Source organism: Monodelphis domestica, chromosome 2 (assembly GCF_027887165.1).
Source record: "Monodelphis domestica isolate mMonDom1 chromosome 2, mMonDom1.pri, whole genome shotgun sequence".
Taxonomy (NCBI): Eukaryota; Metazoa; Chordata; class Mammalia; order Didelphimorphia; family Didelphidae; genus Monodelphis; species Monodelphis domestica.
The window spans coordinates 543,052,619-543,080,438 of NC_077228.1; the positions used below are offsets into that span (position 1 = coordinate 543,052,619).

At 62.5% G+C, this 27,820-nt stretch overlaps 1 protein-coding gene across 6 annotated transcripts in view; it reads right to left on the reverse strand.

Moving 5' to 3' along the window:
* COL18A1 (collagen type XVIII alpha 1 chain) overlaps positions 1-27,820 on the reverse strand; it is a 65,184-nt gene that overhangs the window by 24,241 nt on the left and 13,123 nt on the right. For 2 of the 6 annotated variants that reach the window (XM_056814477.1, XM_056814476.1), the window contains exons 1-2: positions 12,377-13,346; positions 4,266-4,810 (exon numbers count right to left, since the gene is read on the reverse strand). In XM_056814477.1, coding sequence (XP_056670455.1) covers positions 4,266-4,810; positions 12,377-13,331 — 1,500 coding nt within the window. In that variant the 5' untranslated portion in view covers positions 13,332-13,346. Of the gene's footprint in view, positions 1-4,265; positions 4,811-11,783; positions 12,082-12,376; positions 13,347-27,820 lie in introns of those variants that run through there. The other 4 variants (XM_056814481.1, XM_056814479.1, XM_056814478.1 and 1 more) reach the window with 3 other exon arrangements.

The window sequence follows — 27,820 nt, forward strand, 5'->3', positions numbered from 1 at the left end:
GGACAGATGAATGGATGGATGGGTAGATGGATGGATGGGTGGATGGATGGATGGATGGGTACATGGATGGATGGATGGAAGGATGGACGGACAGATGGATAGATGGGTAGATGGATGGATGGATGGATGGGTAGATGGGTAGATGGATGGAAGGATGGATGGATGGATGGACAGATGGACGGACGGATGGATGGATGGATGGGTGGATGGATGGATGGATGGAAGGATGGACAGATGGATGGATGGGTGGATGGATGGATGGATGGATGGATGGATGGATGGAAGGATGGACGGATGGATGGGTAGATGGATGGATGGATGGATGGATGGATGGATGGATGGATGGATGGATGGATGGGTAGATGGATGGATGGATGGATGGATGGATGGATGGGTAGATGGGTACATGGATGGATGGATGGAAGGATGGACGGACAGATGGATAGATGGGTAGATGGATGGATGGATGGATGGATGGATGGATAGATGGAAGGATGGACAGATGGACGGATTGACAGATGGACGGATGGATGGATAGATGGATGGATGGAAGGATGGAAGGATGGACGGATGGACAGATGGATGGATGGATGGGTAGATGGGTAGATGGATGGAAGGATGGATGGATGGACGGATGGACGGATGGATGGATGGGTAGATGGATGGACGGGTAGATGGATGGAAGGATGGACGGATGGATGGACGGACAGATGAATGGATGGATGGGTAGATGGATGGATGGGTGGATGGATGGATGGATGGATGGATGGATGGATGGATGGAAGGAAGGATGGACGGATGGATGGGTAGATGGATGGATGGATGGATGGATGGATGGATGGATGGATGGGTAGATGGATGGATGGATGGATGGACGGATGGATGGATGGATGGGTAGATGGGTACATGGATGGATGGATGGAAGGATGGACGGACAGATGGATAGATGGGTAGATGGATGGATGGATGGATGGATGGATGGATAGATGGAAGGATGGACAGATGGACGGATTGACAGATGGACGGATGGATGGATAGATGGATGGATGGAAGGATGGAAGGATGGACGGATGGACAGATGGATGGATGGATGGGTAGATGGGTAGATGGATGGAAGGATGGATGGATGGACGGATGGACGGATGGATGGATGGGTAGATGGATGGACGGGTAGATGGATGGAAGGATGGACGGATGGATGGACGGACAGATGAATGGATGGATGGGTAGATGGATGGATGGGTAGATGGATGGATGGATGGAAGGATGGACGGATGGATGGATGGATGGATGGATGGATGGATGGATGGAAGGATGGACGGATGGATGGGTAGATGGATGGATGGATGGATGGGTAGATGGGTACATGGATGGATGGATGGAAGGATGGACAGACAGATGGATAGATGGGTAGATGGATGGACGGATGGATGGATGGGTGGATGGATGGATGGAAGGATGGATGGATGGATGGATGGATGGATGGATGGATGGATGGATGGATGGATGGATAGATGGATGGATGGATGGAAGGATGGACGGATGGATGGATGGGTGGATGGATGGATGGATGGGTGGATAGATGGATGGATGGATGGAAGGATGGATGGACGGACGGATGGATGGATGGATGGATGAATGGATGGATGGAAGGATGGACGGATGGACAGATGGACGGATGGATGGATGGATGGATGGATGGATGGATGGATGGAAGGATGGATGGACGGACGGACGGATGAATGGATGGATGGGTAGATGAATGGATGGGTAGATGGACGGATGGATGGATGGACAGATGGGTAGATAGATGGACTGTTCATTTCCCCTTTAAGAGAAGACTCCAGGCTTCTGTTGGACTACCAGCTACATGAGGGTGGGAGCCACGGCGTATTCCTCTCCAAAGCCTTCGCACAATTTTGCTTTAAAATGTAACTGAGTCAGACTCTGACCTGGAAATCCAAGCAGGGCCCCTCAGTGCTGGGGAACCTCGAGGATCAGAGATTCCCTTCTGGGTTACGCCTCTGCTGTCTCCTGGCAAACATTCTCAGTGACTTCTTGGCCAGTCGGGCTGCAGGCCTTCGTGCTCCTTGGCCGGCCAGACGGTGTCTCTGGTCCAAGTGTCACCCCCCACGGCCAGTCTAGGGGCGAGACTGAGCTTGGCCCAGTTGGTCTTGGAACACTGAAAGCCCCTCCCGTCGGTCACTCTAAGGGGAGACAACGAGGCTGTCGCCAGGGCCTGGGAGTCTTGGCTGGTCCCTCGGGCCTCCCTCTGGCTCGGCGGGGCTGCTGCATACAGGGGAGCTGCCCCGCCGGTGTGTTTCGGGGTCCCTGCCTGGCCCGCCGAGACTCAGACACACGTGAGGCCTGGCCCAGAGACTAGAGAAGAGTCTGCTGGTCCTGGTGGGGGCAGAGGGCGGCCGAGGGCTTCTGGGGTCCTCTGTGGCCCCGGGGCCGGGAGGCCAAGTTCCAGACTCGGCGGGATCGGACAGCCCGAGCTCCCCACTGGCCGCCACCCATTCCTTGTCCAATGAGGCGCAGGCGGTGAGTCCTTTCCATTCAGAGGAGACCCTCTGCTGGGAGGGGTGAGGGCGTGTGCGTACACGTATGTAAAGGGCGCCATCTGTGTCACGTGCATGCCAGCACATGAGTGAGCAGGGGACTCGCGTGTCTCTTCTACATCCCTGCCCGGTCCAAACCCGGGCACACACGTGGCCCGCTGTCATCCCAGGCCCTCTCCGGCCCCCGGGCTTGTGGCCAGCAGAAAGTGGACCAAACGCCGTCCCATCCCCCGGTTCTCCCGGGCGCCGCCTCCGCGGATCCTCACGAGACGCCAGCTGGGCCGTGGACACCCCCAGAGCGGAGAGCCAAGCCCGAGGCCTCCGCAAGCCTCTCGGGAACTCCCAGCCCCCAGGAGGGTCCAGGTCACCCTAGAAGGTGCCCCCCTCCCCCCGCACACGCTCTGGGGGCCTCCTTGTCTTTGCTGGCACTTCAGTCCTTGACACACAGGAGAGAGGAGACGGGGCACCTTGTAGGGGGAGACAGCGAGGGGGACCTCGGGGGGGGGGACGGCGAGGGGGACACAAGGGGGACCTCAGAGGGGGACGGTGAGGGGGACACAAGGGGGACCTCAGAGGGGGATGGTGAGGGGGACACAAGGGGGACCTCAGAGGGGGGGACAGTGAGGGGGACACAAGGGGGACCTCAGGGGGGGACGGCGAGGGGGACACAAGAGGGACCTCAGGGGGGGGGACAGTGAGGGGGACACAAGGGGGACCTCAGGGGGGGACGGCGAGGGGGACACAAGGGGGACCTTGTAGGGGGAGACAGCGAGGGGGACACAAGGGGGACCTCAGAGGGGGGGATGGTGAGGGGGACACAAGAAGGACCTCAGGGGGGGGGACAGTGAGGGGGACACAAGGGAGACCTCAGGGGGGGACGGCGAGGGGGACACAAGGGGGACCTCAGGGGGGGACGGCGAGGGGGACACAAGGGGGACCTTGTAGGGGGAGACAGCGAGGGGGACCTCGGGGGGGGGGACGGCGAGGGGGACACAAGGGGGACCTCAGGGGGGGGACGGTGAGGGGGACACAAGGGGGACCTCAGAGGGGGGGATGGTGAGGGGGACACAAGGGGGAACCTCAGAGGGGGGATGGCGAGGGGGACACAAGGGGGACCTCAGGGGGGGGGACAGTGAGGGGGACACAAGGGGGACCTCAGGGGGGGACGGCGAGGGGGACACAAGGGGGACCTTGTAGGGGGAGACAGCGAGGGGGACACAAGGGGGACCTCAGAGGGGGGAACGGTGAGGGGGACACAAGGGGGACCTCAGGGGGGGGACAGTGAGGGGGACACAAGGGGGACCTTGTAGGGGGAGAATCGAGGGGGACACAAGGGGGACCTCAGAGGGGGGGACAGTGAGGGGGACACAAGGGGGACCTCAGGGGGGGGGGACAGTGAGGGGGACACAAGGGGGACCTTGTAGGGGGAGAATCGAGGGGGACACAAGGGGGACCTCAGAGGGGGGACGGTGAGGGGGACACAAGGGGGACCTCAGAGGGGGGGACGGTGAGGGGGACACAAGGGGGACCTCAGAGGGGGGACGGTGAGGGGGACACAAGGGGGACCTCAGAGGGGGGGACGGTGAGGGGGACACAAGGGGGACCTCAGAGGGGGGGATGGTGAGGGGGACACAAGAGGGACCTCGTAGGGGGAGACAGCGAGGGGGACACAAGGCAGTCGGGGGGAGGAAGGGGGGCTCTTACCTGGAACCTGTCGGGGTCGGCTCCCCCAGCCTGGGCCACGAAGAGGCCGGCCCCCGGCTCCAGCTCGAGCTCCCGGGGAGACCTGTCCAGAGGGAGCCTCTGAACCTCGTGGCAGTTCACGTAGAGGATGACGTCGTCGCCGTCCACGCTGAGGGCGAAGCGCGTCCACTGGTGGACGAAGGGCGGCAGGCTGAAGCTGGCGGCCGTGCGCGTGTGGCCGGCGCCGGGCTCCGTGTAGAAGAAGAGCACGTCCTGCGTGCCGGCGCGCGGCGCCGAGATCTTCACGCCCACGGCGATGCGGGCCTGCGCGGCGTCGGTGAGCGCCAGCAGCACCCCCGCCCGCGCGCTGGTGGGCTTGACGTGGAAGAGCAGCGAGAAGTCCCGGAAGAAGGGGTTGGGCACGTGGTAGCGCGCCACCTGGCCGCTGTTGGCGTCGGGCCCGAACGCGTAGGCGAGGCCGCCGTCGGCGTCGTAGATCTGGGCGACGTGCCGCGGCGGGGGCTGCCCGAGGAGCTGCGCCAGGCTCACTTCGGCGCTCGAGTTTTCTGAAAGGGAGACGGTGCCGCGGTGAGACCGGGCGGCCCCCCCGGACCCGGCGTCCGCCCCCTCCCGGCCCCCCCGGAGGCCCCGGCGCCCAGAGACGGAAGCACCCGCCTTCCCCTTGGGGCAGCCAGGGACCCGCAGGCCTACGGAGCCTCTGGCCCGACCTCCATGGCCTGGTCCTGCGGACCCTCGGGCCAGGCGCTCCCAGGGAACCACTCAGCCTCCCTGGCCTTCTATGAGGCCCGCCTCCTCCAGGAAGCCTTCCTTGATCCCCCTTGGTTCCAGGGCCTTCCCCCACACAGCCCAGGGCACAAGAAGAAGGAAGCTCAGCCTGGCGGGCGCCCCACGGCCCCCCAAGGCCCCTCACGGGAGGACGTGAGGGTCCACCTGCCCTTCCACAGTGGGCTGCCCCTAGTCAGGCTGGGAGGGGCTGTGTGACCCCAGGGAAGCGACGCTCCCTCTCTGAGCCCTGCCAGAGAGGCCTGGTGGCCTGAGAAGCGCCCGGCCAGGGACGGCGTCCAGGGGGTCTGCTGTGCCCAGATCACGGGCCCACACGGGCCTGGTGTGGAAGCTCGGGGCGATCCCCTCCCGGACGGGGCCTGGGAGGGACCCCAGGCAGGGGTGACGAGCACGGAAGCGTCGGGCTGTTCTCCCCAACGCTGTGCCGGACGGCCCCCCCTCTGGGCTCCCCCAGGACCAGCCCCATTTGATGGAAGAGAAAACCGAGGCTCGGAGGGGCCACGTCGCAGCCGTCCCAGCGACGCCCCGAGATCCCGCTGCCTCGCACAGCCCTTTGGGGTGCCCTTTCTCAGCCGCAGAAGGTCTCGTGGCGTCCCCCAAGCGCCTTTGATGGAGGGAGAAGCCGGGGCTCCGAGAGGCCGGACAGGCCGGGTGGGCCGCTGAGCGGGGGCTCGATCTCCTCTCAGCCTCTGGCCCTCGTAAGGCCAGCTGGACACAGGCCTGATGGCGGCCTGGGCCCTCCTCCCTCCCCCTGCCCGGGCGCACCCCCAGGGACACGGCTTCCCTGGCTAGCTGAGGGGGCCTCAGCAGCTCCCAGACAGCCCCGCCAACTCCAGACAGGGGTGCCCCAGGGACTGCCCCTCCCCCACCCGGAGAAACAGCCTCCCAGAATCCTTTGTGCCTGGGGCACCCTCTGAAAGGATGCTGTGCAGACGTCCGAGGGCCGCTGGGGAGTCACAGCGTCCCGACATCCGGCGCCCCCCGCGGCCGGGCTCTTCACGCTTCTGTGAGCCCCCCAGAGCGAGGGCGCCACGACCGTAGGAGGCGGAGGAGCGCCAGGGAGCCTCCAGAGACCCCACGGCTCGGGCGGAGAGGGGCGGCCGTGGTCAGCCATGACTCGTGGGCATTCCCGGCGGGCCGCTGAGGCGCGGTCAAGCCCTCGGGGCTCGCCTTTACACGCCCTTAAAGACCGGTCAGCAAGTGGCCCGCGCTCCCACGCTCCCGCCACAGGGCAGCTTTCAAGGGTCGCACGGACTCCCCCGAGGCCTGGCAGGGGCCAGAGCAGGGGCTCCGGGGGCCGTGGAATTCCCCTCCCTGCGGGCACTGCCCTTCTCCCGCCCGGGGTCCCCCCTGGACCTTCCCTAGCGCCAGGCCCTCCGAGAGGGGCCCAGACGAGCTCAGAACCGAAGAGGGCAAGCTGGGGGCCCGTGTGAGCCCAGAGGCGCCCCGGGGGAGTCGTGGACTAGACGCGCCATCAGCCCACCAGCCTGCCAGGCTCTGTGCTAGACGGCCAGAAACACTGACCGTGGGTTGGTGGGACAGACGAGGAGGGGCCTGGGAAAGAGCCCTTCTTCTCCCCAACTCCCGACACCAGCGAGCCCAAACTAGTCGGGGTGGCCAGGCCACGCTGGAGGGGGATGACCCCCGGGGGAGCCCCGCATGCACTCCCTCTGGCTCAGAAGAGAGCGAGGAAGGCCAGCCCCCTGCCCATCTTGTGACAGGACCACCCGTGGTCTTATCGCCCAGAGCCAGAGCCGGCGGTGTCAGGGAGGGAGAAGAGCTCGGGACTGGCAGGAAGAGGCCGGAGCCACGGGCCTTGGAAGGACTCGAGCGGCGTGGCTTTCGTGGCAGCTCTTCTCTCCTCCCCGCCCCCCTCCAGGGCCGTCCCTTTCCAGGAGGGAGGGGTTCACACCCATTCACTTTGCCCAGAGACAAGCCATGGCTGCCCCAGGGTCAGCTGGCAGTGTCAACACTTGGCTCTGGTCTTCCCAGAAAGACTTGGGTGGGAGGACGGGAGTTGCTGCCGCAGTCGAAACTCTGCAGGGCCCAATAGTTGGACTCGTTGAGGTCCGGCTGACTTCCACACGTTTGTTCCTTCAAACAATGCTCATTTGGGCCGTGTGGGAAGATCGAGGCCCGATCCCCACCCTCTGGGGCTCCGGGTGCCACAGGGGACATAGGGCCGATCACAGCAGCTCTCTGTGCCTCAGTGTCCTCATCTGTAAAGTGGGAGAAATGCCACGGGCTGTCCTTGCGTCCCAAGAGCCTCTAAGAAGGCAGTGGAGAGAAGCATGGGGCACCCTGGGGAGGGCCGAGAATGAAGATCTCTGTTTGCTCCTGGCCTGGCCATCGGCGCAGGATTATCCCAAATAAAGGAGGAGGAGAGCCGGCCTCTCAAATAACAGAGCTGAGCATCTCCGCCTGCCCCTTTCCACCGGGAGCCCTCCCGGGGCCCCTCTGGGTCCCATCTCCCCCCTCAAAGGTAAAGCCGGCTCACTCAAGTCTGACTGACGCAGCAGTGAGCCCGCTGCCTGGCCTACCTTGGGTGATGCACACAGGCTCATCTCGTCTAAGCCCCTTCCACTGATCGAGGAGGAGGCCAAGGCTCAGGCTGGGGAAGGAGCAGGTAGTGAGGCCGCATCCATTGATGCACCCCTAACAGCCATTTACCAGAATGAACAGTAGTACTACAGTAGTAGTAGTCACAAAGATCTGGGTTCAAATCCTGCTTCTGACACCATCTAACTTGAAACTGGGAAAGTGACTCCCTGTCCCCAGGCGGCTCTTTTGCCTCCTCTGTAAAAGGAAGGAGGGGGCCCTCCTGGCTCTGAATCCATGACTCCAGGAGCTGGATTCCGGCCCATGTGGCATTACTGACTCGGGCAAGTCCCTCTCTGTAAAACGGGGGTGGCCAGGAAGAGCTTGAAGGGCCCTGAAGCCAGGCTTGAGGCTCTGAGAGGCGGCGGGAGCACAAACAGCTGGCCGGGCCCTGCTTCCCCTGAAGCCTCCTTGCAGGACCCAAAGGGCCCAGGACAGTGGCAAAGTCTAAGGTGCTCTGGGCAGCGGGAATGGGACCGGGGCACAGACACCCACACACTTGGCACCGGCTCCTCGCAGAGCAGAGGAAAGCACAGAAGGAGCCTCCTCGGGGCCAAGCTAGGAGGCTCGGGCCTGGCAAACCAGCGCACGGAGGGGAGCTTCACCAACCACCTCATCTCTCTGGGGCCCCTCAACAGGCCTCTGGGTCTATCCTGGAGGAGCCTCAGGGCTGACGAGGCCACAGACCCCAAATGCCCCGCCACGGAAAAGGAATCCACTCGAGGGCAGCCTGGAGGAAACGGGGATGGGCAGCAGCTGGGCAGACGGGCCGGGCCGACCCAAAAGCCGCTGGCAATTCAGGGTGCCAGGGAGGAGAGCAGGTCTGCCTCCCAAGGAAGGCTGGCCCGAGGAGGGAACGCACCATTGCCTGGCGTCCCCTTGATCATGGCCTTCAAGGCTCACTTGGGTCAAGCCTGAGCCTCCCTAGACAACCACTGGAGGACATCTGGGGAGCCCACGCTGTCTCCACAACAGAGCAATTCAAGCCCCCAAATCCCCAGGACCAGCTACCCATCAGTGGCCAGGGAAGACTCCCCCCACCCCCACCCCACCCCCGTCTACTCGGGAATCCTGCCTTCATTTCCCAGAAGAAACTGTGCAGGCCACGCGGTCCCCTCCTCTCTCTTCCCTCCGGAATCCGGACCTCAGAGAGGAGCCCCCCAAGCCCCACGCTGGAGCGGAGCCACGAGCCGGGCCACGAGCATGGTCCTTCCCAGCCGGACGCCCCAGAGGAGCCCCCACCCCCAGGAGGCCTTGGGGGGAAGCCCTGCTGGGTGGGGGGCTGGGGCCGAAGCAGGCCAACAACCCACCCCACGCCAGGCTGTCAGGAGCAGACGGCAGCTGCCCAGCCCCATTTCCTCCAGGGAGGCCACCCAGGCTCCCCTGAATGGATGGATTCCTTTTCATCCCTTTGGGGGAGTCGGAAGCGGTGACGTGGCCTTGTTAGCCCTCAGGCTTCCTGAGGAGCACAAAGAGAATTCTTGAAGGGACTCTGAAAACGGCCTCTATTCCTGGGGTGACCCCCAGCTTGGGACAAAGCCTTCATGGGAGGCCCCTGAGTGCCTGGGGGGCCGCAGTCAGCCCCAATTGTGTGCCCCCCCAGGACAACCTTTAGTAATGGTTGAGGAGGCCCTGCAATGATCCTCAAGTCTGCTGCCACAGGCGCCACCTTCCTTCCCACACATCCTCAGAGGCTTCCCTGGCCCCGTGGCCTCGGTGTTCCTGGTCCTCCCACCAGTGACCAAGCTCACAGGCTTGCCACAGCTCCCCATCCAGTGTCTCAGGGGTAAGCGCTGGCCACGAGGGTGCAGAGGAGCTTGACCACTTGTGAAAGGCCAGCTCAAATGCTGTCAACACCTCCTCCATCAGTCTGCCCTGATTACCCCCTCCCCAAAGGCCTAACGAATGATTCTTTTCTTCCAATAGAGCCCCAAGCCCTGGGGGCGTTCCCTCCAACATAGTGATCATGGATTGTTTGGGGGGGTTATGTGTGTGTCAGTGTGTATCTGTGTGACTCTGTGTGTGTTGGTGTGTCAGTGTGTGACTGGGAGTGTGTCGGTGTGTATCTGTGTGTGACTGTGTATGTGTGTGTGACTGTGTGTGTCAGTGTGTATCTGGGTGTGACTGGGTGTATGTCAGTGTGTGTCTGTGTGACTGCGTGTGTCCGTGTGTATCTGTGTGCATCTGTGTGTGGCTGTGTGTTGTGTGTATCTGTGTGTGTCAGTGTGTATCTAGGTGTGACTGTGTGTTGGTGTGACTTGTGTGCATCTGTGTGTGTCAGTGTGTATCTGTGTGTGTCAGTATCTGTGTGACTACGTGTGTCCGTGTGTATCTGTGTGCATCTGTGTGTGTTGTGTGCATCTGTGTGTGACTGTGTGTTGTGTGTATCTGTGTGAATCAGTGTGTATCTGGGTGTGACTGTGTGTGTTGATGTGTCAGTGTGTGGCTGCGTGTGTGTCGGTGTGTGTCTGGGTGTGACTGTGTTGTTATGTGTATCTGTGTGTGTCAGTGTGTATCTTGGTGTGACTGGGTGTGTCAGTGTGTGTCTGTGTGACTGCGTGTGTCGGTGTGTATCTGTGTGTGGCTGTGTGTGTCCGTGTATATCTGTGTGTCAGTGTGTATCTGGGTGTGACTGCGTGTGTGTCAGTGTGTATCTGTGTGTGTCCGTGTGTATCTGGGTGTGACTGCGTGTGTCAGTGTGTATCTGTGTGTGACTGGGTGTGTGTCTGTGTGTGTCCGTGTGTATCTGTGTGTGGCTGTGTGTGTCCGTGTATATCTGTGTGTCCGTGTGTATCTGGGTGTGACTGCGGGTGTGTCACACACACGCACATGCACCATCCATCCCGCTCTCCCGGCTCTACAAAGGAGGACACGGTGGATGGCTCGACCTCTGGAGCCCCGGCTGGCCAGGCCAAGTCCAGGAGGACAGAGAGGAGGCCCAGGCCCTCGGCCGCACACTTGGGCTCGCTCTGGGGAGCCCCTCGTGCCCACAGAGGGACGTCCCCGGGGCAGGAGGCGGGCAGGGAGGAGCCGGGAGGCCTGGCTCGGCGGCCCACCCCCTGCAAACATTAACCAGCCGGGGCCCACGCAGCCTCCCCGGAGGGAGGGGAATGGAATCCGAGTAGGCTCGGCCGCCGCTTGGTTTGTGCAAAGGGCAAAGGCGGAGAGCGCTGGGCGTGGGGGCGTCCCGGGGGCGAAGGGGCCGCTGGCTGCCCTTTCCAAGGGTCACGTGAGGGATGGGGGAGGGGGGACTTCTGGAGACGTAAGGGAAGCCCCCCCCAGCACCCGCCACGTCCTCGGCCGGCTCACCCACTAACCTTCTCATCTCCTCGGCTAGGAACTGCGTGGAGTTTGCCCATCGGAGAAGTCGGACCCCGAGTGGGGGCCCAACGTCAGCGTCCAGGGAAGGTCCCTGCCCAGGAGGGCCCCCGGGGCCGCCCCTGGCACTTGGTCAGCCCCCAGTGGGAGACCTCAGGACGAGAGAGGGATCCCGGCTGGGCAGTGCGGTCAGAGGGGAAGCGCCGAGCCCAAAGCCTTCTTGGGAGGACAAAAGAAACGTTGGCAGCCCGGAGCCCGGAGCCCGGCCGGCCGGGGAGGCTCTGCTCCAGGCCCAGAGCGAGGAGGGGGCTCCCCTGCTCTGACCTCAGAGCCCGGCGGCGGCTTCCCAGCACACGCTGGTGCCCTGGCAAAGGGGCAACAAGAGCCCCGAGAGCCCCCCGGGAGCCTCGGGCTGGGGACAGAAGCCGCCTGTGTGTCGGCCTGCTTGGACGGCCCCGGAGAGCCCCAAACCCAGGCGGGGACGAGGGACGGGCGGTGGGGGACGGCTCGCCCGCACGAGTTCCCAGAGACGGACAGAGGAACCAGCCCCCCCGGTCCAGGGTCCCCGGCCCCTCACGGTCTCCCCAAACCCCGAGAGGAAGTCGGCCCCAGGGACGGCCAGGCCCCGCCGGGCTCCCCCTCCAGGAGGCCCCGGGCAGGCCTGCGCTCCGGGGGCCTGGCTGCGGCCCCCACCTCCCACGGGAGCCAGGAGAGAGGCCTGAGCCATCGCCCCGGCCAGCATGGCTGCGAGAGGACCCCCGAGGCTCGAGCGAAGCGGCGCCCGACGAGGGCCTTCGGACCCCCTTCAGCCCCCGTTACCTGCAGCCGCGTCAATCAGCACGCGGGCGTGCTGGGCGTCGCCCTGGGCTGGCAGCGAGGAGCAGCGGACGGGCAGCTGGGCCCGGCGGAGGTGGGCCCAGCACCGGTCTCGGAGGCCCTCCCAGAACTCTCGGCAGGGCGGCGGCGGCACTGGAGGCGTCACACGGGGGCGCCAGCAGCAGGCAGAAGAAGCCCTCCAGGAAGCGGTGGCAGCGCGTGCGCAGCAGCCCCTCCCACCCGTGCAGGGCCACCCACACCTCCTGGGCACTGTCGTGGCGGGCATGGTTTGGCAGCCAGAAGTGCCCGGTGCCCGGGCGGCCGCAGAAGGGCAGTCGGGCCGGCAGAGGCAAGCAGCGGCCTGAGGCCGGCGCCAGTCTTGGCAGAGAGAAGGGCGCCCCGGAGGGTGGCGAATCGGAGCCCCAAGACCCCAAAGCGTCGGCGTCCACAGAGCCCACCGAATTCAGTGCGGCAGAAAGGGAACCGCCACCGCGGCCCCCCCGAGACGGGCTGCCGGGAGTGCCAGGGGCCCCCCACGATGGGCGCCGCCCCCCCAGGGGCCGGCCGATCGGAGGGTGAGCCGGGGAGCCCCTCACCCCAAGCCCCCGCCGGGCTGCCCGAGGCCACGAAAGCCGGGAATCCTCCTCCTTCGGGGTCAGGCTGGCCGTGCCCGGGAGGGAGGGCCTCTGGGAGGGGAGGAGACGCAAGGCTACCTGGGTGGGGGGCCGCAGAGGGCTGCCCCAGAGGCAGGTGCCCAGACCCATTTCCCAAAGGAGATGCTGTGGGTGCCGTCAGGCTCAGGGGTTCCGTCCAGCCGGAGGCCACGCCGGGGACCACAGCAGGGGTCGCGGCAGGGGTCGCGGCAGGGGTCACAGCAGGGGTCACGGCAGGGGTCGCGGCAGGGGTCGCGGCAGGGGTCGCGGCAGGGGTCGCGGCAGGGGTCACGGCCTCCTTGGCCTGGTCGGAGCCCTCCGGGCCGGCTTTCTCATCCCAGAACTGGACGAGGCTGCGGATGCCCTGGGCCACGTTGAGGATCTTGGCGCCCACGCCGGCGAGGTTCTCCTCTCGGGGCTCGGCCCTCCCGGGGGATGCCCGCGAGGGGGCTGCGGGGCGGCTCACATTCGCCCCCAAGAGCTCCGGGTCCGGCTCGGCCCCCGGCTCGGTGGCGCTCGTCCGCACCTCGGGGGGGGGTCCGAGGGTGCCGGCCTGGGCGGTGGGGGTGGGGGTGGCGTCGCTGCTGACCGGAGCTCCGGGGGGCGGCGGGGGCCCGGCCGTGGGTTCCGAGGCCGTGTCTGTCCACCAGATGAAGAACTGGGCCCTGGAGCTGGCACAGGAAGACGCCAAGAAGAGGAGGAGCAGCAGGCTCTTGTCGAGGGGAGCCATCAAAGAGGGGAGCTGCTGCGGGCTGGGCAGCCCCTCGGAGGTCCGCAGGCGGTCTGTGCGCTCGGCTCCGGCCAGAGCGGCTCCAGCACCCGCAGCACCCTCCCACTTGGCAGCCGGCCCAGCAGGGGTGGGGCTTGTCCAATCCGTCCCCCAGCCTCCCCCATTCATTCCGGGCTCCTCCCAGCCCAAATACGGGCGTCCCAGGCTGGGGGCGCACCTGAAGGCCCCCCCGGCCCCCCCATTCTCAAGTCAAAGGCAGCCTCTGCAATCAGCTCTCTAGAGGAGACCCAGGCGGAGCCCGGCCGGCCTCCATTAACTCCTTCCTGACCACTGGGGAGCGAGCCGGCCCTTCCCTCCGGAGCCGGGAAAGCCGCTGCCCTAAGAAGGCTCAGGGGAGAGGCCGGCCAGGGGCCCGGACCCAGGGAGCTGGGCCCAAGGGGGTCTCCCCTGCGATCTTCCCAGGGCAGTCGGGCCTCGGCTGGAAGCAAAGGAAGCTCGGGAGCTTCTCCCCGCTGACCTGCTCCCCTGCTTTGGAAGGCGAGGTCCGGAGGCTCCCCCACAGCCAGGAGAAATGTGCCCCAAGGACCCTAGGAAGGTCCCCAGGGACGCCGGCTATGGACCCCGACGTCCCCCTGCCCCAAGGGTGAGGCCTTCAGCACAATCCCGCCAAGCCCAGCGTCTGCTCTTCCCACGGCCCACAGCCCTTGGACCTGGGAGAAGCGGGGCCTGGCAGGGGCAGCCTCTGGGACGGCCCGGGCCCGCCGACAGGGCCACTGAGGCAGCGGCGGGGTCCTTCCTGCCGGCCCGGGGTGGCCCTTTCAGGAGGACGCTGGGAGCCATCTGCATCTGCAGCGGAGGCACTTTGGGGAAGTCGATGGTGCGTGGATCCAAAGTCACAATGCCCGGGTCCAAATCCTGGCCCCCACTTCCAACAGCATGACCCTGGGCAAGTCCCTACCCCCCTCCTCAAGGCCCGCGTCCTTGTGTCGTCCCCCACCCAATGAGGGGCTGCACCAAACGCCAGGACACACACCCACGTGCACACAGTGGGGAACACCCATTGCCCCGGAAATAGGAAGGAGGCCTGTGTTCTCCTTCGCCCTCCCTCTCATTTGGGGCCATGAAAGCCCAGGGGCAGACCGGGGAGGGCATCGGCTCCGTCGAAGCAAAGGCTTGTTCACTGGGCGGGGGAAGGGGAAGGGCATCATCCAAGCAGACAGGCAGAGCATCTGAGCATGAAAACCTCCAGCCAGGGCGTGTCCCAGAGCCTGCCAAGGAAGCAACTCAAAGGGGGGTGAGTAAGCATGTGGGAAGGGGCCTCTCATGGGCACCAGGCCCTGGGGCAGGGAGGGAGGAGGCAAAGACAGACAGAATCCATCTCCCAGCCTGCATGATGCTGTCTGCTGGGTTACCCGCTTAACATACGGCCCCTCCGAATTATTTGTCCCAGATCTACCCTGGTCCGTCCCCACCCACATGTCCGGTGCCCTTTTTCGAGATGATTTCTAGAAACCTTCACTCAGAACTCACTGGAGATGTTACTGCAGAGTCCAACCTCCAGCCTGATAGCCTCCCTGAAACATGGATCCCCTTTAAATCCTTCTGTCCCCAGAGAGTCATCCCCGGACTCTACTTGGAAGCCTCCGGTGAGTGACAGGGAGCTCACTCCATCCTGAGAAAGCCAAGACCATGTTTACAGTTCTGATGGTCAAATCCTGATATCCAGATAAAACCAGCCTCCGTATCCCCACTCACTACGCCTGCGCTTTCCCCTGTGGACAAGCAGAATCAAAGCAAATGCCCTTCACTGACATGGAAGTAGCCAGAGGCCCAGGGACGCTGCAGATTAGGGGTGAGATCTGCGGCCAGGTGCTGGTGACCTTAGGACCATCCTCTAACCCACAAGTAGGAGAGCCTTCCTCCACCACGAGCAAATGATGTTCTTTTAAATAAAAATATCCAGCATTCACCTTAATTATTTCATAACAAACCTAGGAGGTAGATGGTATTATTCCCCTTTATTATGAAGGAAAATGAGACAGAGGTCGCATGACTTGTCTGAGGTCACAGAGCTAGTAATAAATGCCTAAAGTTGCATCTGAACTCAGGTCTTCCTGAAACAAAGTCCAATGCTCTATCCACTGAGCTGCTCCATGACCACTCCGATATCACAAAGAAGCGAGCAGAGCCTAGATCTTCTGACCCTCAATCTCTCATTTCACCTCTGCAGCATCTCTGTTCAATTTCACCTCTGCAGCATCTCTGTTCAATTTCACCTCTGCAGCATCTCTGTTCAATTTCACCTCTGCAGCATCTCTGTTCAATTTCACCTCTGCAGCATCTCTGTTCAATTTCACCTCTGCAGCATCTCTGTTCAATTTCACCTCTGCAGCATCTCTGTTCAATTTCACCTCTGCAGCATCTCTGTTCAATTTCACCTCTACAGCATCTCTGTTCAATTTCACCTCTGCAGCATCTCTGCTCAATTTCACCTCTCTAGTCTTTGGTTGACTTCACACCCCATCCCACCCCCCATCTGAGGTCCATTTCCCCTCCCCAACATCTCTGGTCCATTACACCTCAGCACCATCTTTCTAACTCACTGCCTTTTCCCTTGACATGGCTCTCAGCCCATCAGAGGCCATCACCACTTTACGGATGTACTATAACAGTAGCTGCTCAGGGGTCTGTCTGCCTCCAGTCTCTCCCTTCTCTAGTGCTCCCTTCATTCAACCACCAATCTTGCCATGTCACACACACCCAGAACTCCTGGACTCGACATTCCATCTCCACCTCTTCTCAGAGGCAGGACCATCATCATCTGTGCTCCTTCCTTCCTGACCTCACCTCCATGCTAGAGTCCTCTCTCTCATCATATTATTTTGTACCTCTTAACTTCTCCTTTCTTGGGTTGGACTTCATGGCCTTTGAGGCATTCTAAGTTCTCTAAATCAGTGAACAGCCCTCTGCAAGAATAGAGGCTTCCTGAGGACAAGGACCACTTTTTTTGTCTTTGGATCTGCTGTATTTAAACCAGTGTGAGGCAGTTATTGCTGGGTGGGTTTGGAATTGCTTAGCCAGCTGAAGAGAAGGCTCAGGGGGACAGGATTTTCCTTCCCAGCTCCATTCCCTCCCAGGTTTTATGTGTACCCAAAGGGTGGCCGCCTGCCCTCCCTCAGGCTGGACCCAGAGCAGAAGCAGCGGAGCTAGAAGAGCTAGCAGCCACCTACCAGCCAAGGCCACCACAGAAAGTCACTCATTAATCAAGCTGCCTTTGCAGTGATTGCGCTTCCCCAAGAACTTTCTCAGGGAAAGTGAACCAAATGGCTTAGTTATGAGCCTTTGGCCCTTAGCAGTTGCCCTGGGGATCAGCCAGTTACGAACATCTGCTCTTGGCGAGCCTGGCTCTCAGATCGATCCCCTGATGCAGAGGGCTGATCCCACCCAAATGATGAGAGTTGTATCCTCTGGTTTGCAAATCCTCGCGAGCTCCAAGGCCAGTTTCTGTGGGCTTCCCTGGCCCTGCCCCCTCCTTCCTGCACTCCAAGTCCAGAGGGCTGCAATCCAAGTTACAGGATGGGGCAATAAGACCAATGAAGCTTGAAATGCCTGCTGAGCCCCAGGCAGGAGCTGCCCAAGGCCACGGGGAGGAGGAAGCAGGTAAGAGAGACCATGTGGCTGGCCTAGTGGGGAAAGAGAAAGGCCAGAAGAGGATGAGATGTCCAGATTCGAAACCTGTCTCTGATCCAGGAGAAGCAGGGCCACAGGCCGGTCACTTCACAGGGCCTGAGATCTAGGCTGGCAAAGGTGTTCTAGGCCCTCTTTTAGAGGGGAGGAACTGACAGAACTTCTTGGGAGCCCAGTTCTAGAGGTGGAAGCTCCTGGAGAACAGGGACTGCCTTTCGCTTCTTTTTGCATCCCTAGCACTTGGTCAAGGGCACGGCACATAGTAGGTACTTCATAAATGCTTATCGAGTGACTGACCTCATCTAGCCTCTTCCTTCACTTTCTAAACAAGGAAACCTGAGGAAGGAGCTTGACCCAAGCTGTAGAGACAGTGAACATTAAAGCAGGACTAGAACCTGCCACTCCTGAGACAACACTGTCTCCACTGTCCTGCAGGCTAACTTAGCTCCTCCTGGGCAAGGAATGCTTCATTCTCGGGCTCTGTACCCAGGGAGCCAATGCCTGTGCTGGGCACACAGTGGGTGATTACTAAATGCTTGCTCCCTGACATGCACCTTGAGGGACCGATCTCTGAAGCATCTTTTTTTTCCCCAACCCTTGCCTTCTGTCTTAGAATCAGTACTGTGTATTGTTTCCAAGGCAAAATTGCTGCAAGGACTAGGCCATGGGGGTCGAGTGACTCACCCAGGGTCACCCAGCTAGGAAGTGTCTGAGGCCAGATTTGAACCTAGGACGTCCCGTCTCCAGGCCTGGAGCTCTATCTATCCACATCTTCTTAGAAGAGTTCTTATGAGGCCTGCCTCGAGCGTGCGCTCCCTGCGGAAACGCTAGTCCTCTGCCGCTTTCTTGCCACTCTCTCTGCCTGTAGCTGTTCAGACGGAAGGAGGCAGCCAGCCCCATCCATGGACACGTGCCCCCGACCCAGGCATTCCTTCAGAAGCCCAGGTGGCTCCTCCCCGTTCAGATCCGGGCCTTCCTCCTGGCCTGACCTGAGCCCCTGGGCCAGGGGCCAGACTAGTGAAAGACCCACTGAGGGAACAGAGGCTCTCTGGGCCTCCAGGGTATGAGGTCCAGGGAGGGGGCGGGGCGGCAGGGAGGAGGGAGGGGGCAGGGCTTGCCATAAAATAGTCTAAACTGGAGCAAGCCCGAGGAACGTGTTTCTGTGCCACACGGGAAGATCAGGCGTTGGTACAGACGGCACGTGTGGGCAAACGTCCACAGACACGCCCGTGGAGACGTCCCAAAGAGCCAGACTCTTCACCAACACACAAGAGGCCACAACTGCCCCTTCCGGCCCTGCTTGTGTCGGCCCCAGTGACAGCAGCAGATCACAGACTGCCAATTCCCAAGCGTCTTAGAGCCCAAATGCAGGCCAGCCATTCGGGCCAGAATCGCCCTCTCCTCTGAGGAGAGGAGGAGCCCAATCCCCTCAGACCCCCCGGGAGCCCCGAGCCCATCTCTCTCCTGCTCCAAAGGAGCCGTGCCCGGCAGGGGGTGACTCCGGGGAAGGGGCTGCCTCGGAATCTTCAGGGAGACAGAATTCCTTCCAGCTGCAATCCAAGTGGGAAGGCCGACGAGGAAAGGTCAGCAAAGGCCAAACCGCTGGCCGGGAGCCCTGGAGGAGTAGCACAGAGGACAACGGAGGCCAGGTTCAGGGGGCCGGGAAGGGGGGGAGAATTCTGCCAGCGGTGCGCGTGCAGCAGGGCAATGGAAGCTTGATTCAGCTTTCAAGGACGTTTCCTAGGCTGGGGGGGGGGATTCCCCATAAAGAGGGAAAGGCAGGAGTTGTAGGTGAAGGAGGATGGAGGCAGGCCAAGCAAGAGGGCAGAGGACACAAGTGGGGGAGACTCGATTTGGACCAGGGGGACCAAGCCTTCCCGCGTCTAGCAGGAAGAGCAATAGAGAGATATTCGGAGAGAGGCAGCTGGGCACTCGGAGACACGGGCACAGTCTCTAGGTCGGCTCACAGAGCCCCATGCCAAGCTGCCAGGGACGTCTGGTCTAACCTCATTATGGGGAAACTGAGGCCCCAGATCAATCAGTCAGGGCCACAGGAGACCAAATTAGGGCAGCCGAAGAACTCAATGAGATCTCAGATGACACCAAGAGGAAGGGCCAACGCAGGGCCCATTGCAGGGCGACATAATGAGCTCTAAGGAGTCCAGACGACGGTGACTGGGACGGAGAAGGGCATGAAGACCCTCTTTGAGCATCAGCTAATAGAAATGAGAATGTTGAGCCTGGAAAAGAGCAGATCTTAGCAGGTCAGAGTCAGAATTCATGTATGTGAAGGGCTAGCCTGAGGGGTAGGAAAGTTTTCCTCCAGTTGAACAAGGAGCATCAGGGGTGGGTTGGGAGGGGGCCCAAGCGAGAAGACTGAGGCTCAAAGTCAAAAAAGACACCCTTGAAGGGGGAGGGGCTGCCCTGAAGAAGGGAGAGTGAGGCTAGGAAGGGCTTTGTGTGCCCGACAAGGCGTCCTGGAGGGCCTAGGGAGCTATTACAGGTTACGTTCTGCCCTTTAGGAAAGTCATCAGTGTGGAAATGGAGAGAGACTGGAGGTAGGCAGACCTCACGGAAACAATCGCCATAACCCAGAGGGGAGGGGATGCCAGGAGAAAGAAGATGCCAGATGGGAGAGGCTGGGGTGAAATGGACTAGAAATGGTCCAGAAGTGAAACTGACCAGAGATTCAGCAGGGGTGAAACTGACCAGAGACATGAAACTGACAGCTCTTGGGACTATCTTGAATGTGAAAGAGACTGAGGACTCCAGAGGTGGGCGGGAAAGGAAGTGACAGGCAGCACTGGCCCACCAGAGCCCGTGGCCTCCTGGCAGACAACGGCTTGGTCCCACCAATCAAATACAACTATCACAGGCAGGACCTGAGCAGCTACCGACACACACCGACAAGGAGCCTGAGGCCAGAGACCTAAGCCCTGAGCTGAGCTGGAACTCGGGGTTCTCGGCTTCCAAGCGAGGGCTCACGGACGCCTCTCCCACCCCGTCTTCCAGCTCCCAGTTCTAAGTTCTCAGCTGAAGTGAGAAATCGGATTTGGAGGCTTCGGCCTTCAGCGCTTTGTGGTTTTCCTTTTCCCCCTTTTATGACGGAGAAATGGGCTTGAGCACGTCCGCCGCTCTCGCTCCCGACACCCCGCACCCACAGCCGGGCCGTGTTCCTGCCCTGGCCTGCTTGGCTTCCATTCCAAAGAGGGACGTCTCGGCTCTCGAGCAGCTCTGCTACCTGCAAGGCAGGGGCATGCAAGCAGCGGAAAACCAACTGGCTCTTAAGGCAGGGGTCCGAGTGGGAATCCTCCCGCCATCCCTTCCTCCTGCCTAAGACCTCAGGCCCGTCTCCTCCCTCTCTGGGCCGGTTTGTGCCTCTGGAGAGTGGTCTGGGGAGCCTCTAGGCTCCTCCAATGACTCGAGGGGCTGCCGCGGGGCCAGGAAGAGTCATTCCCGCAGAGGGATCTCCTGTCAAACGTGCCCCCCCAGGCAAGCAGAGACAGCTCTCTCCCCTCCCGACTTACCAAGACTGCAGAGCGGCCATCCGAGCGCGCCCCCAGCCCAGGGATCAGCCGCCACAGGCTCAGGGCCGCCGGGGCCGGAGGGAGAAACTGAGGCACACAGGGCGAGTGGAGCCTCCAGAGCAGTCACTGGCTCCAGGGCCCACAGAGGGCCGTTGGCGAGTCACATCAGTCCATCCTCATTGCTAGCCCGTCTCTCCCTCCTCTTCCTGCCGCGCGCCCTGCCCCACGTGGGCAGCCCCACGTCTCCGCCCCGGTAGCTCCAGACTGGAGGGGGGGGGCTTCTCCCACCAGTGGGTCCAGCCTGGATGACCGCATGACCGCAGGGCCCCCGGGGAGCTGCCAGAGCCCTGGCAACGTCCATCCCCAGCCAGGAGCCTCCTGAACCACATCCCCGTTTCCACAGATGACACCTCCCTGAGGGGGTCGTCAAAGAAGAGACAGCGGAAGGGGGCCACCAGGGAGTCAGGAGGGCCTGGGTGCGAATCCTGCCCCACAGTTACTCTCTCTGGGCTGGGACTCCTCCCCTGGGACCCGAGAGACGGGCTCGTCGGCGTCAGTCCAGGATCAGCGGCCCTTCGTAGGGTGGGGCGAAGCCCCTCAAACCGCTCCCAACGAGTGCTTGCGGGAACCTGGGCCCAGGCAGTCGCACCGTAAAGGACGGCATCTCCTAAGGCTGCTTCCTGCGTGCCCGGTACACAGTGGGCGCTCAATAACTGCCCGCAGACGGGCCGTCTGACGGACTGAACTTAGCCTGGATCTCTCCAGGCATACAGCCAGAGCTTAATAAATGCCTGCTGAAGTGGCCGCGCGAGGAGAACCTGATCTTCCGGTCCCTCCTCCCACGCGGCCCCATCTCCTTCGGGGGGGCTTTCACGGGGGGAGGGAAGGTTTCAGGCGCCCCCAGAGGCCCCGACGTGCCCCTGATAAGGCAGGGTGGCTGCTGCCCGGGGAAGCTCAGCTCCAGCCCCCCTCCGGGGATTGGGGGAACCACAGAGGCTCCTCCTCCCTGCACTGAGGCCGAGGGGCGCCGCCAACCCGCAGAGCCTCGTCCGACTTCCCATCATCCTCTCTGCCGGTGCGCCTCGTGGCCCGTCTGCCCCCCGTCACACATAAACACCCCCCCCGCCTCGGCTCCAGACGGCAGCTCTGCTGCCAGGGAGGCCGGCCTGGCCGAAGACCCTCGGCGAGCCCCGGTTTCCTCCTGTACAGGGAAGGTCCCCTGGGAGCCCCGAAGCCCGGAGCAGCCCTTCCTCTGGGGAGCCCGTCCAGCCCCTCACGGGGGAAGCGCTGGCGGGCACGGGGGGCGCCGGGCTGGGGCGGCCGCGTCCTCGCAGACCGCACGCCGGCCAAGGGCTGGAGGGACCCTCACGAGAGCCCCCGGAGTCCCCCCGGCCCGAAGGGGCAGCGACGATGCTCAAGCCCAGGATCGGGGAGGGCCGGGCGGGGGGAGGCTCAGCCAAGCGCCCTCCAGCCTCACAGCTGCGTCCCCACCCCCACAGCCTGGTCTGGGCCTCAGTTTCCTCAGCTGTAAAATGAGACGGCTGACCATCTGTCCGTCTGTCCATTTGTCTGTCCGTCCATCCACCCATCCATCCGTCCGTACATATGTCTGTCCATCCGCTCATTCACCAGGCACCTCTTAAGCACCTACCCGGGCTCCCGAACCACAGCGTGAGAGGCAGCAGGTCGTAGTGAAAGAGTGTCAACTTGGAGTCTGAGGAGCCGGGTTCAAATCCCTCCTCTGGACTAAGTCCCTGCGATCTGGGATGGATCTTTCTTTCTCTACAAGGTGCAGGAACTGGACTACACAGCCCCTGCGAGCCCTTCTCTGAAATGGCCCCCGACCGCCATCCTCCTCCTGCCTGGCTTGCTGCCTCTCATCCCACCTCTCTGGATGGACGGACAGACGGATGGACGGATGGACGGACGGACGGATGGATGGACAGATGGATGGACGGACGGATGGATGGACGGACGGACGGACCGATGGATGGACGGGTGGACAGATGGATGGACAGATGGACGGACGGATGGACGGATGGACAGATGGACGGACGGATGGACGGATGGATGGATGGATGGACGGATGGACGGATGGATGAACAGACGGATGGATAGATAGATAGATGGATGGATAGACAGACAGATGGACAGATAGACGGACGGATGGACGGATGGACGGATGGATAGACAGACAGATGGACAGATAGACGGACGGATGGACGGATGGATGGATGGATGGAAGGATGGACGGATGGATGGACGGATGGATGGACGGACGGACAGATGGATGGATGAGCAAATAATGAATCAGTGGGAAGCACACACTCCCACAGGTCCAAACATACAAGAAATGCTGATTAAAGGCCTAGTCAGTGATGGGATTTGCCTTCTAAGGACCCATCGACACAGGCTGGCCCCTGACTGGGCCAAGAAGGTGGTTTCTTGGGTCCACACATGCTGGGAGGCCCCGGACTAAGGCTGAGAGGGCCACAATGGAGCCACGGATTCTCTACAGTTTTCAGCATCCAGGTTCACTGGGGACTCCTGACCCAAATGCCTTCCCTGCCACTCCATGGGATGGCGAAGAGAGGCTGAAGAGCTCGCCAGCCCCATGCCGGAGAGCCCTCGGGCTCCAGATGTGGCTGTTCTCTAAAGTGCGCCTCCCGAGGGCCCGGGTGCTAGACTGGACAGACCCCTCCTTTCAAACCCTGGGCGTGGATTGTCCCATCTGAGCTTCAGAACGATCCTCCGAGATGGGAATGGATGACTGCTCCCATTTTGCAGATGAGGAAACTGAGGCTCCCGCAGGCTGTGGGTCACAGGTGGGATTCCAGCCCGTCTCTCTGGTTCCGCACGCACAGAGCAGGCCATGCCCGGGGCAGGTGCTGTGGCCGCCCGCCGCTCGATGCCCCCCGGCTTACTCATTGACCGGCTGGGCTCTTTGATGTCTGCGCCATGTTTGCTCTGCCATGACAGACTGTTTGCTGTTCTTCCGAGTTCCCCTGAGTCAGCGGGGAGGCCGCCCGGAGCGGTGGCCAACGGCGCCCCGTTTGCTTTGGCTAACCTTGACCGAGGACCGTCCCTCGGCCCCCCGCGCCGCCCCGGCCACAGCCGTCCCAGGCTCGGACGGCCCGCCCTGGGCCGGGCACTGCCCGGACGGAGCTCCGGCAGCCTGGGAGAGGCGCCCGGGCCTCTGGCTGCCCAGGGCGGGGCAGGCAGGCCTGGCTTTGGGGGTAGAATCTTGACTCTCCCCCTGCCTAGCGGGGCCTCGTTGGGCATCTCCGGCACTGACGCGGGCGGCCCCGGGGGAGCTCTCCAACGAGGCACCCTGCCCGGGCCCGGGGAGCAGAGGAGGCAGAGGGGCCGCGTCCCCCCGGCCTCCTCCATCCCCCGCCCGGCAGACCCCACACGGTCCCCCCAGGGCGGTCCATCCCTGCCTCCTGCTGATGCCATGGCAGAGGAGGGGACGGGCAGGCAATGCCCATCGCAGCCCTGCAGAGGCCAAGGGACGGGCGGCCGGAGCCAGAAGCTGCGCCGGGCCCAGGCGCGCCACTCCTTTCAGAGCCCGGAGCAGGGACTGCGAGGCAGGGGCCGGCCCTCTGCCCATCTACTAGAAATGGCGGACAAACCCACCTCAACTCATTTGCCCATCAAACCGCCCCAGACGGCGCGCAGAGCTAGGAAAGGAGCACAAAATCCATCCGGAAAAACAGCATCCGCCATATCCAGGGAATCAGTGAAAGAAGCGCGAAGGGAGGCGGCTTAGCGAGTCCAGACGCGGTCCTCGAAGCCATCCAGAACCGGCTCTGAAACACACGGAACGCCATAGAAACAGAAGCTCGTGTCTGAGCAAACCGGAGACGGGAATTCACCGTGTGCCGAGAACCGCTCGGAAAACCGGAAAGCAGACTGGCAGAAACTAGGTGTAGAGCAGCATGTCACACCACACACCAGGAAAGGGCCAGCGAGGCAGGAAAGGGGGAATCGTGAGTGAACCAGGAAGACACGGAAAGGTCTTCCTGCCAGACAGCTGGAGAATCGACAGCTACATGAGGGGGAGCCTCGCAGACGGAAGACGGATCGTTTGATGACGTGACCGTGAGAGGCTTTTCACGAACCAAACCAATGCAGCCAAGGTTGGAAGGAAAAGGGAAAACTGAGGGAATGTGTACAGCCGTCTCATGGCTCAAAGCCAGGGGGCTCAGAGGCACATGTGAGTCGTGACTCACTCCCCAGCTGGTGAATGGTCGAAGGCCGTGGGCAGGTTCAAGTTATCCATAGTCACACGAAACAGGCCTCCAATCACAATGAATCAAATGAGTGCAAATTCCAAAGACTCGGAGGCACCCCCTTGCACCAAGCAGGTCGGCTAATGGGACAGGAAAAAGACAAAGGCTATAGGGGATGTGGGAAACTGGGGACACTGGTGCATTGTCGGTGGAGTTGTGACATGGTGTGGAACCAGGCCTGAAGGATGGTAAAACTGTGCAGACCTTCGTCCCAGTGAGTCTGCATCCCAGAGAGATCGAGGGAAAAAGAAAAGGGTCTCTGAAGCCCTTTTGGTGGCGGCCAAGACCTGGGAGTCGAGGGGATGCCCACCAGTCAGGGTGTGGCTCCGCAAACTGGGGCCCACCATCAAGCCGTAAGAAACGATGGCTGGGAGGCTTTCAGAAAGCCAGGGAAGTCTCCCAGGCACTGAAGCAGAGGAAGCGAGCAGGAGGCAGCGCGACATCGCCTCCAGGGCCAAAGGGAGAAGGCTCAGCTCTCCTCTGCAGCATGGCGGCCAGAGACCCTCCCCAAGGATCCAGGATGGAGGAGGGTGCCGGCCGCCACGGAAGGACAGACGGGGGCTCTGAGCAGGGCAGGCTTCCTTCTGTAGCTTGGCTAGTGTGTATAATCAATATCGAGCTGTAAGAGGTAGGGGCAGGAGGGAGGGGGGCAGGAGGGAGGGGGGCAGGTGGGAGGGGGCAGGAGGGAGGGGGCAGGAGGGAGGGGGCAGGTGGGAGGGGGCAGGAGGGAGGGGGCAGGAGGGAGGGGGCAGGAGGGAGGGAACAGGTGGGAGGGGGCAGGAGGGAGGGGGCAGGAGGGAGGGGGCAGGAGGGAGGGAAGGAACAAAGGAAGGAACAAGGAATGAATGAGGGAGGGAGCAAAGAAAGCCAAGCAGCTGCTGGGGGGAGGACAGCCGTTCTCTGGGGGGTTGGGGGGGTCTTCTGGAATCCCCCAAAGGGTTTGCTGTGCCCCCCATTCCCAGGGCTGGACGCTTCCTTGGAGCCTCCTGGGCTCCCCCCTTTTCAAGCGGCCTGAGACAGCCCCAGCCCGACTGGGAAAGGCCCCGCGCATAGAGGAGCGCAGCGGGCGGCGGCAGGTGGGGAACAGCTAATCCCGGCCTCACGGCCCCCCCGCCCGGGCACACGTGCACTCTGGGGGCCCCGTTGACCCTCTCAGACCAAATGCAGAATCTGCTGAGGAAGGGCAGAGCCTGCTTGCGCCCATTTTCCAGATGCTTTCCCTAAAGGAGTTTCCCTCCTCGCTCCATCTCCCCAAGGTGGCAAGCCGGGAGCTGGGGGGGCCCTCAGGGGCCTCCCCTTTGGGGAAGAAACGGGGGTCTGGGTGGAGAGCGTGGCCCAGCAACGGAAACAGGAAATGGCACCCCAGGGTGCTCCCCATTCAGCAGAGGTCGGCTGCCAGGGTGACCCCCTCGGCTCTGAGAGGGTTCCGGGGTACACGCTGAGGCCCCCCAGCAGGCTCGGCTTTCCTCCCTCAGGGGAGCTGTCTGGGGAAGCAGCCTTAAGGGGGCGCCCGAGAAAGTGCAGAGAGAAGCAGGAAGACGGGGCTCCCCGGGAAGGGGCGGGGCCCAGGACAAGATCCGGGGGGACCCTCACAGGAGGCCGAGCCCCCCGAAACACTCCATGCTTTGCCCAGACGGTGCCTTCGTGCCGGCGGGTCACAGCTCTGCCCTCACTCCCTTCCCTTGGGGAGCCCTCCACGGGCCTCAGTTTCTTCCTCTGTAAAGTGGGGGGCTGAGCTTGGAATCACCCCGAGATCCCTTCGGACGTCCCAGGACAAGGCTGCCCACCTCCTTCCCCGAGTCCTTTTCTGCTTCTGAAAGCTCTGGAACGTGCGGCCCGGGGAGTGCGGTGCGTCATCCCTGGCCTGATGGAGGTGTGCTGGATTCAAGGGCCTGAGTTCGAATCTCCGCTCGCCCTGGGGAACAGCAGCCCAAGGAAAGCCTAAAACATGCTGACTCTCAGCTCCCTCCTCTCTGAAACGAGGCCCATCTATCAAGGGTCAGCGCCCGCTGTGTGCCAGGCCCTGGGCCAAGCGCTGGGGGCACCAAGGATGGCAAAAGGCATCCCCGCCCTCCAGGAGCTCCAGGGGCCGCGCCGCACCCGAGATGGAAGGGCCGGGAGGCTTCCTGGAGGAGGAAGAGCACAGGAGGGAGCGGCTGCCCCCCCACCTCCTTCCCCCGCAGCTCCCAGGGGTCTTGGCGGAGAACCAATGAGGTGGGCTCACAGGCCTGCACAGAGGAGGCCAGACAGGCCGGAGTCAGGCCTAGGAGGAGCCACTAGAGGGAGCGCCAGGCCAGAGAACGCAGCCCAGCGTGGTGGCCGGAAATCTCCAGCCCATTCCCACCCCAAGGCCCAGGGCGGGGGAGGGGAGAGTGATGGGGGAGGAGAGGCAGAGGCAGGAGGGGGAGGACTGCCGGCCCCCTGGACCCCCCACGCTGGTCCTGTCACGTGCAAAGGGGATTTCTGAGCCGTGGGGTCCAGAGGAGTCCGGGGCTCCCCATCACGGCTGTGGGGTGCCTGAGGTCTCCGCTGGTCTCTCCCCTCCCCTCTTGGCCTGGGGGGCCACACTGGTGTGAGCTGGGGGGCTCCGGCCCTTCTCGGCCCCCCACGCTGAATTCTAAGGAAACAGAAAGGCCCAAAGCCCGTCCCTGCCCTCGAGGGGTCACCACCGCCGGGCAGTGATGTGGCCGGGATCTGCCTTTGTGGGTGCCAGGCCGGTGCCCAGGGCTCCACACGTCACTCCCTTTGAGCCTCACGACCGCTCTGGGAGGGCGGTGCTGCTATTATCCCCGTTTTACAGATGAGGCCACTGAGGCTCACCCTCAGTCACCGCGCGTGTCTGAGGCTGGATTTGAACTCGGGGCTTCCTGACTGCAGGCCCAGCCCTGTAGCACCCACCACCCCTGTGTCCCTTAGCTGCACCCAGCTACCTCCCTGGGGGGCAAAGCAGAGCTCGGGGTGAGCCGGGTCCCAGAGGGAGCCCCGAGTCCCTGAGTCCTGTTCACCCAAAGGTGGTTCTCGATCCCGAGCCGAGGGCCGGGGGCCAAAGAGCGGCTCCAGGCAGGGACCGAGGGCCCCCCCCCCGGTGGGCAGTGGCCCAGTCGCCCATCTCTGGCCTCGGCAGCCTCTTGGGTGATTGGCAAAGCACCTG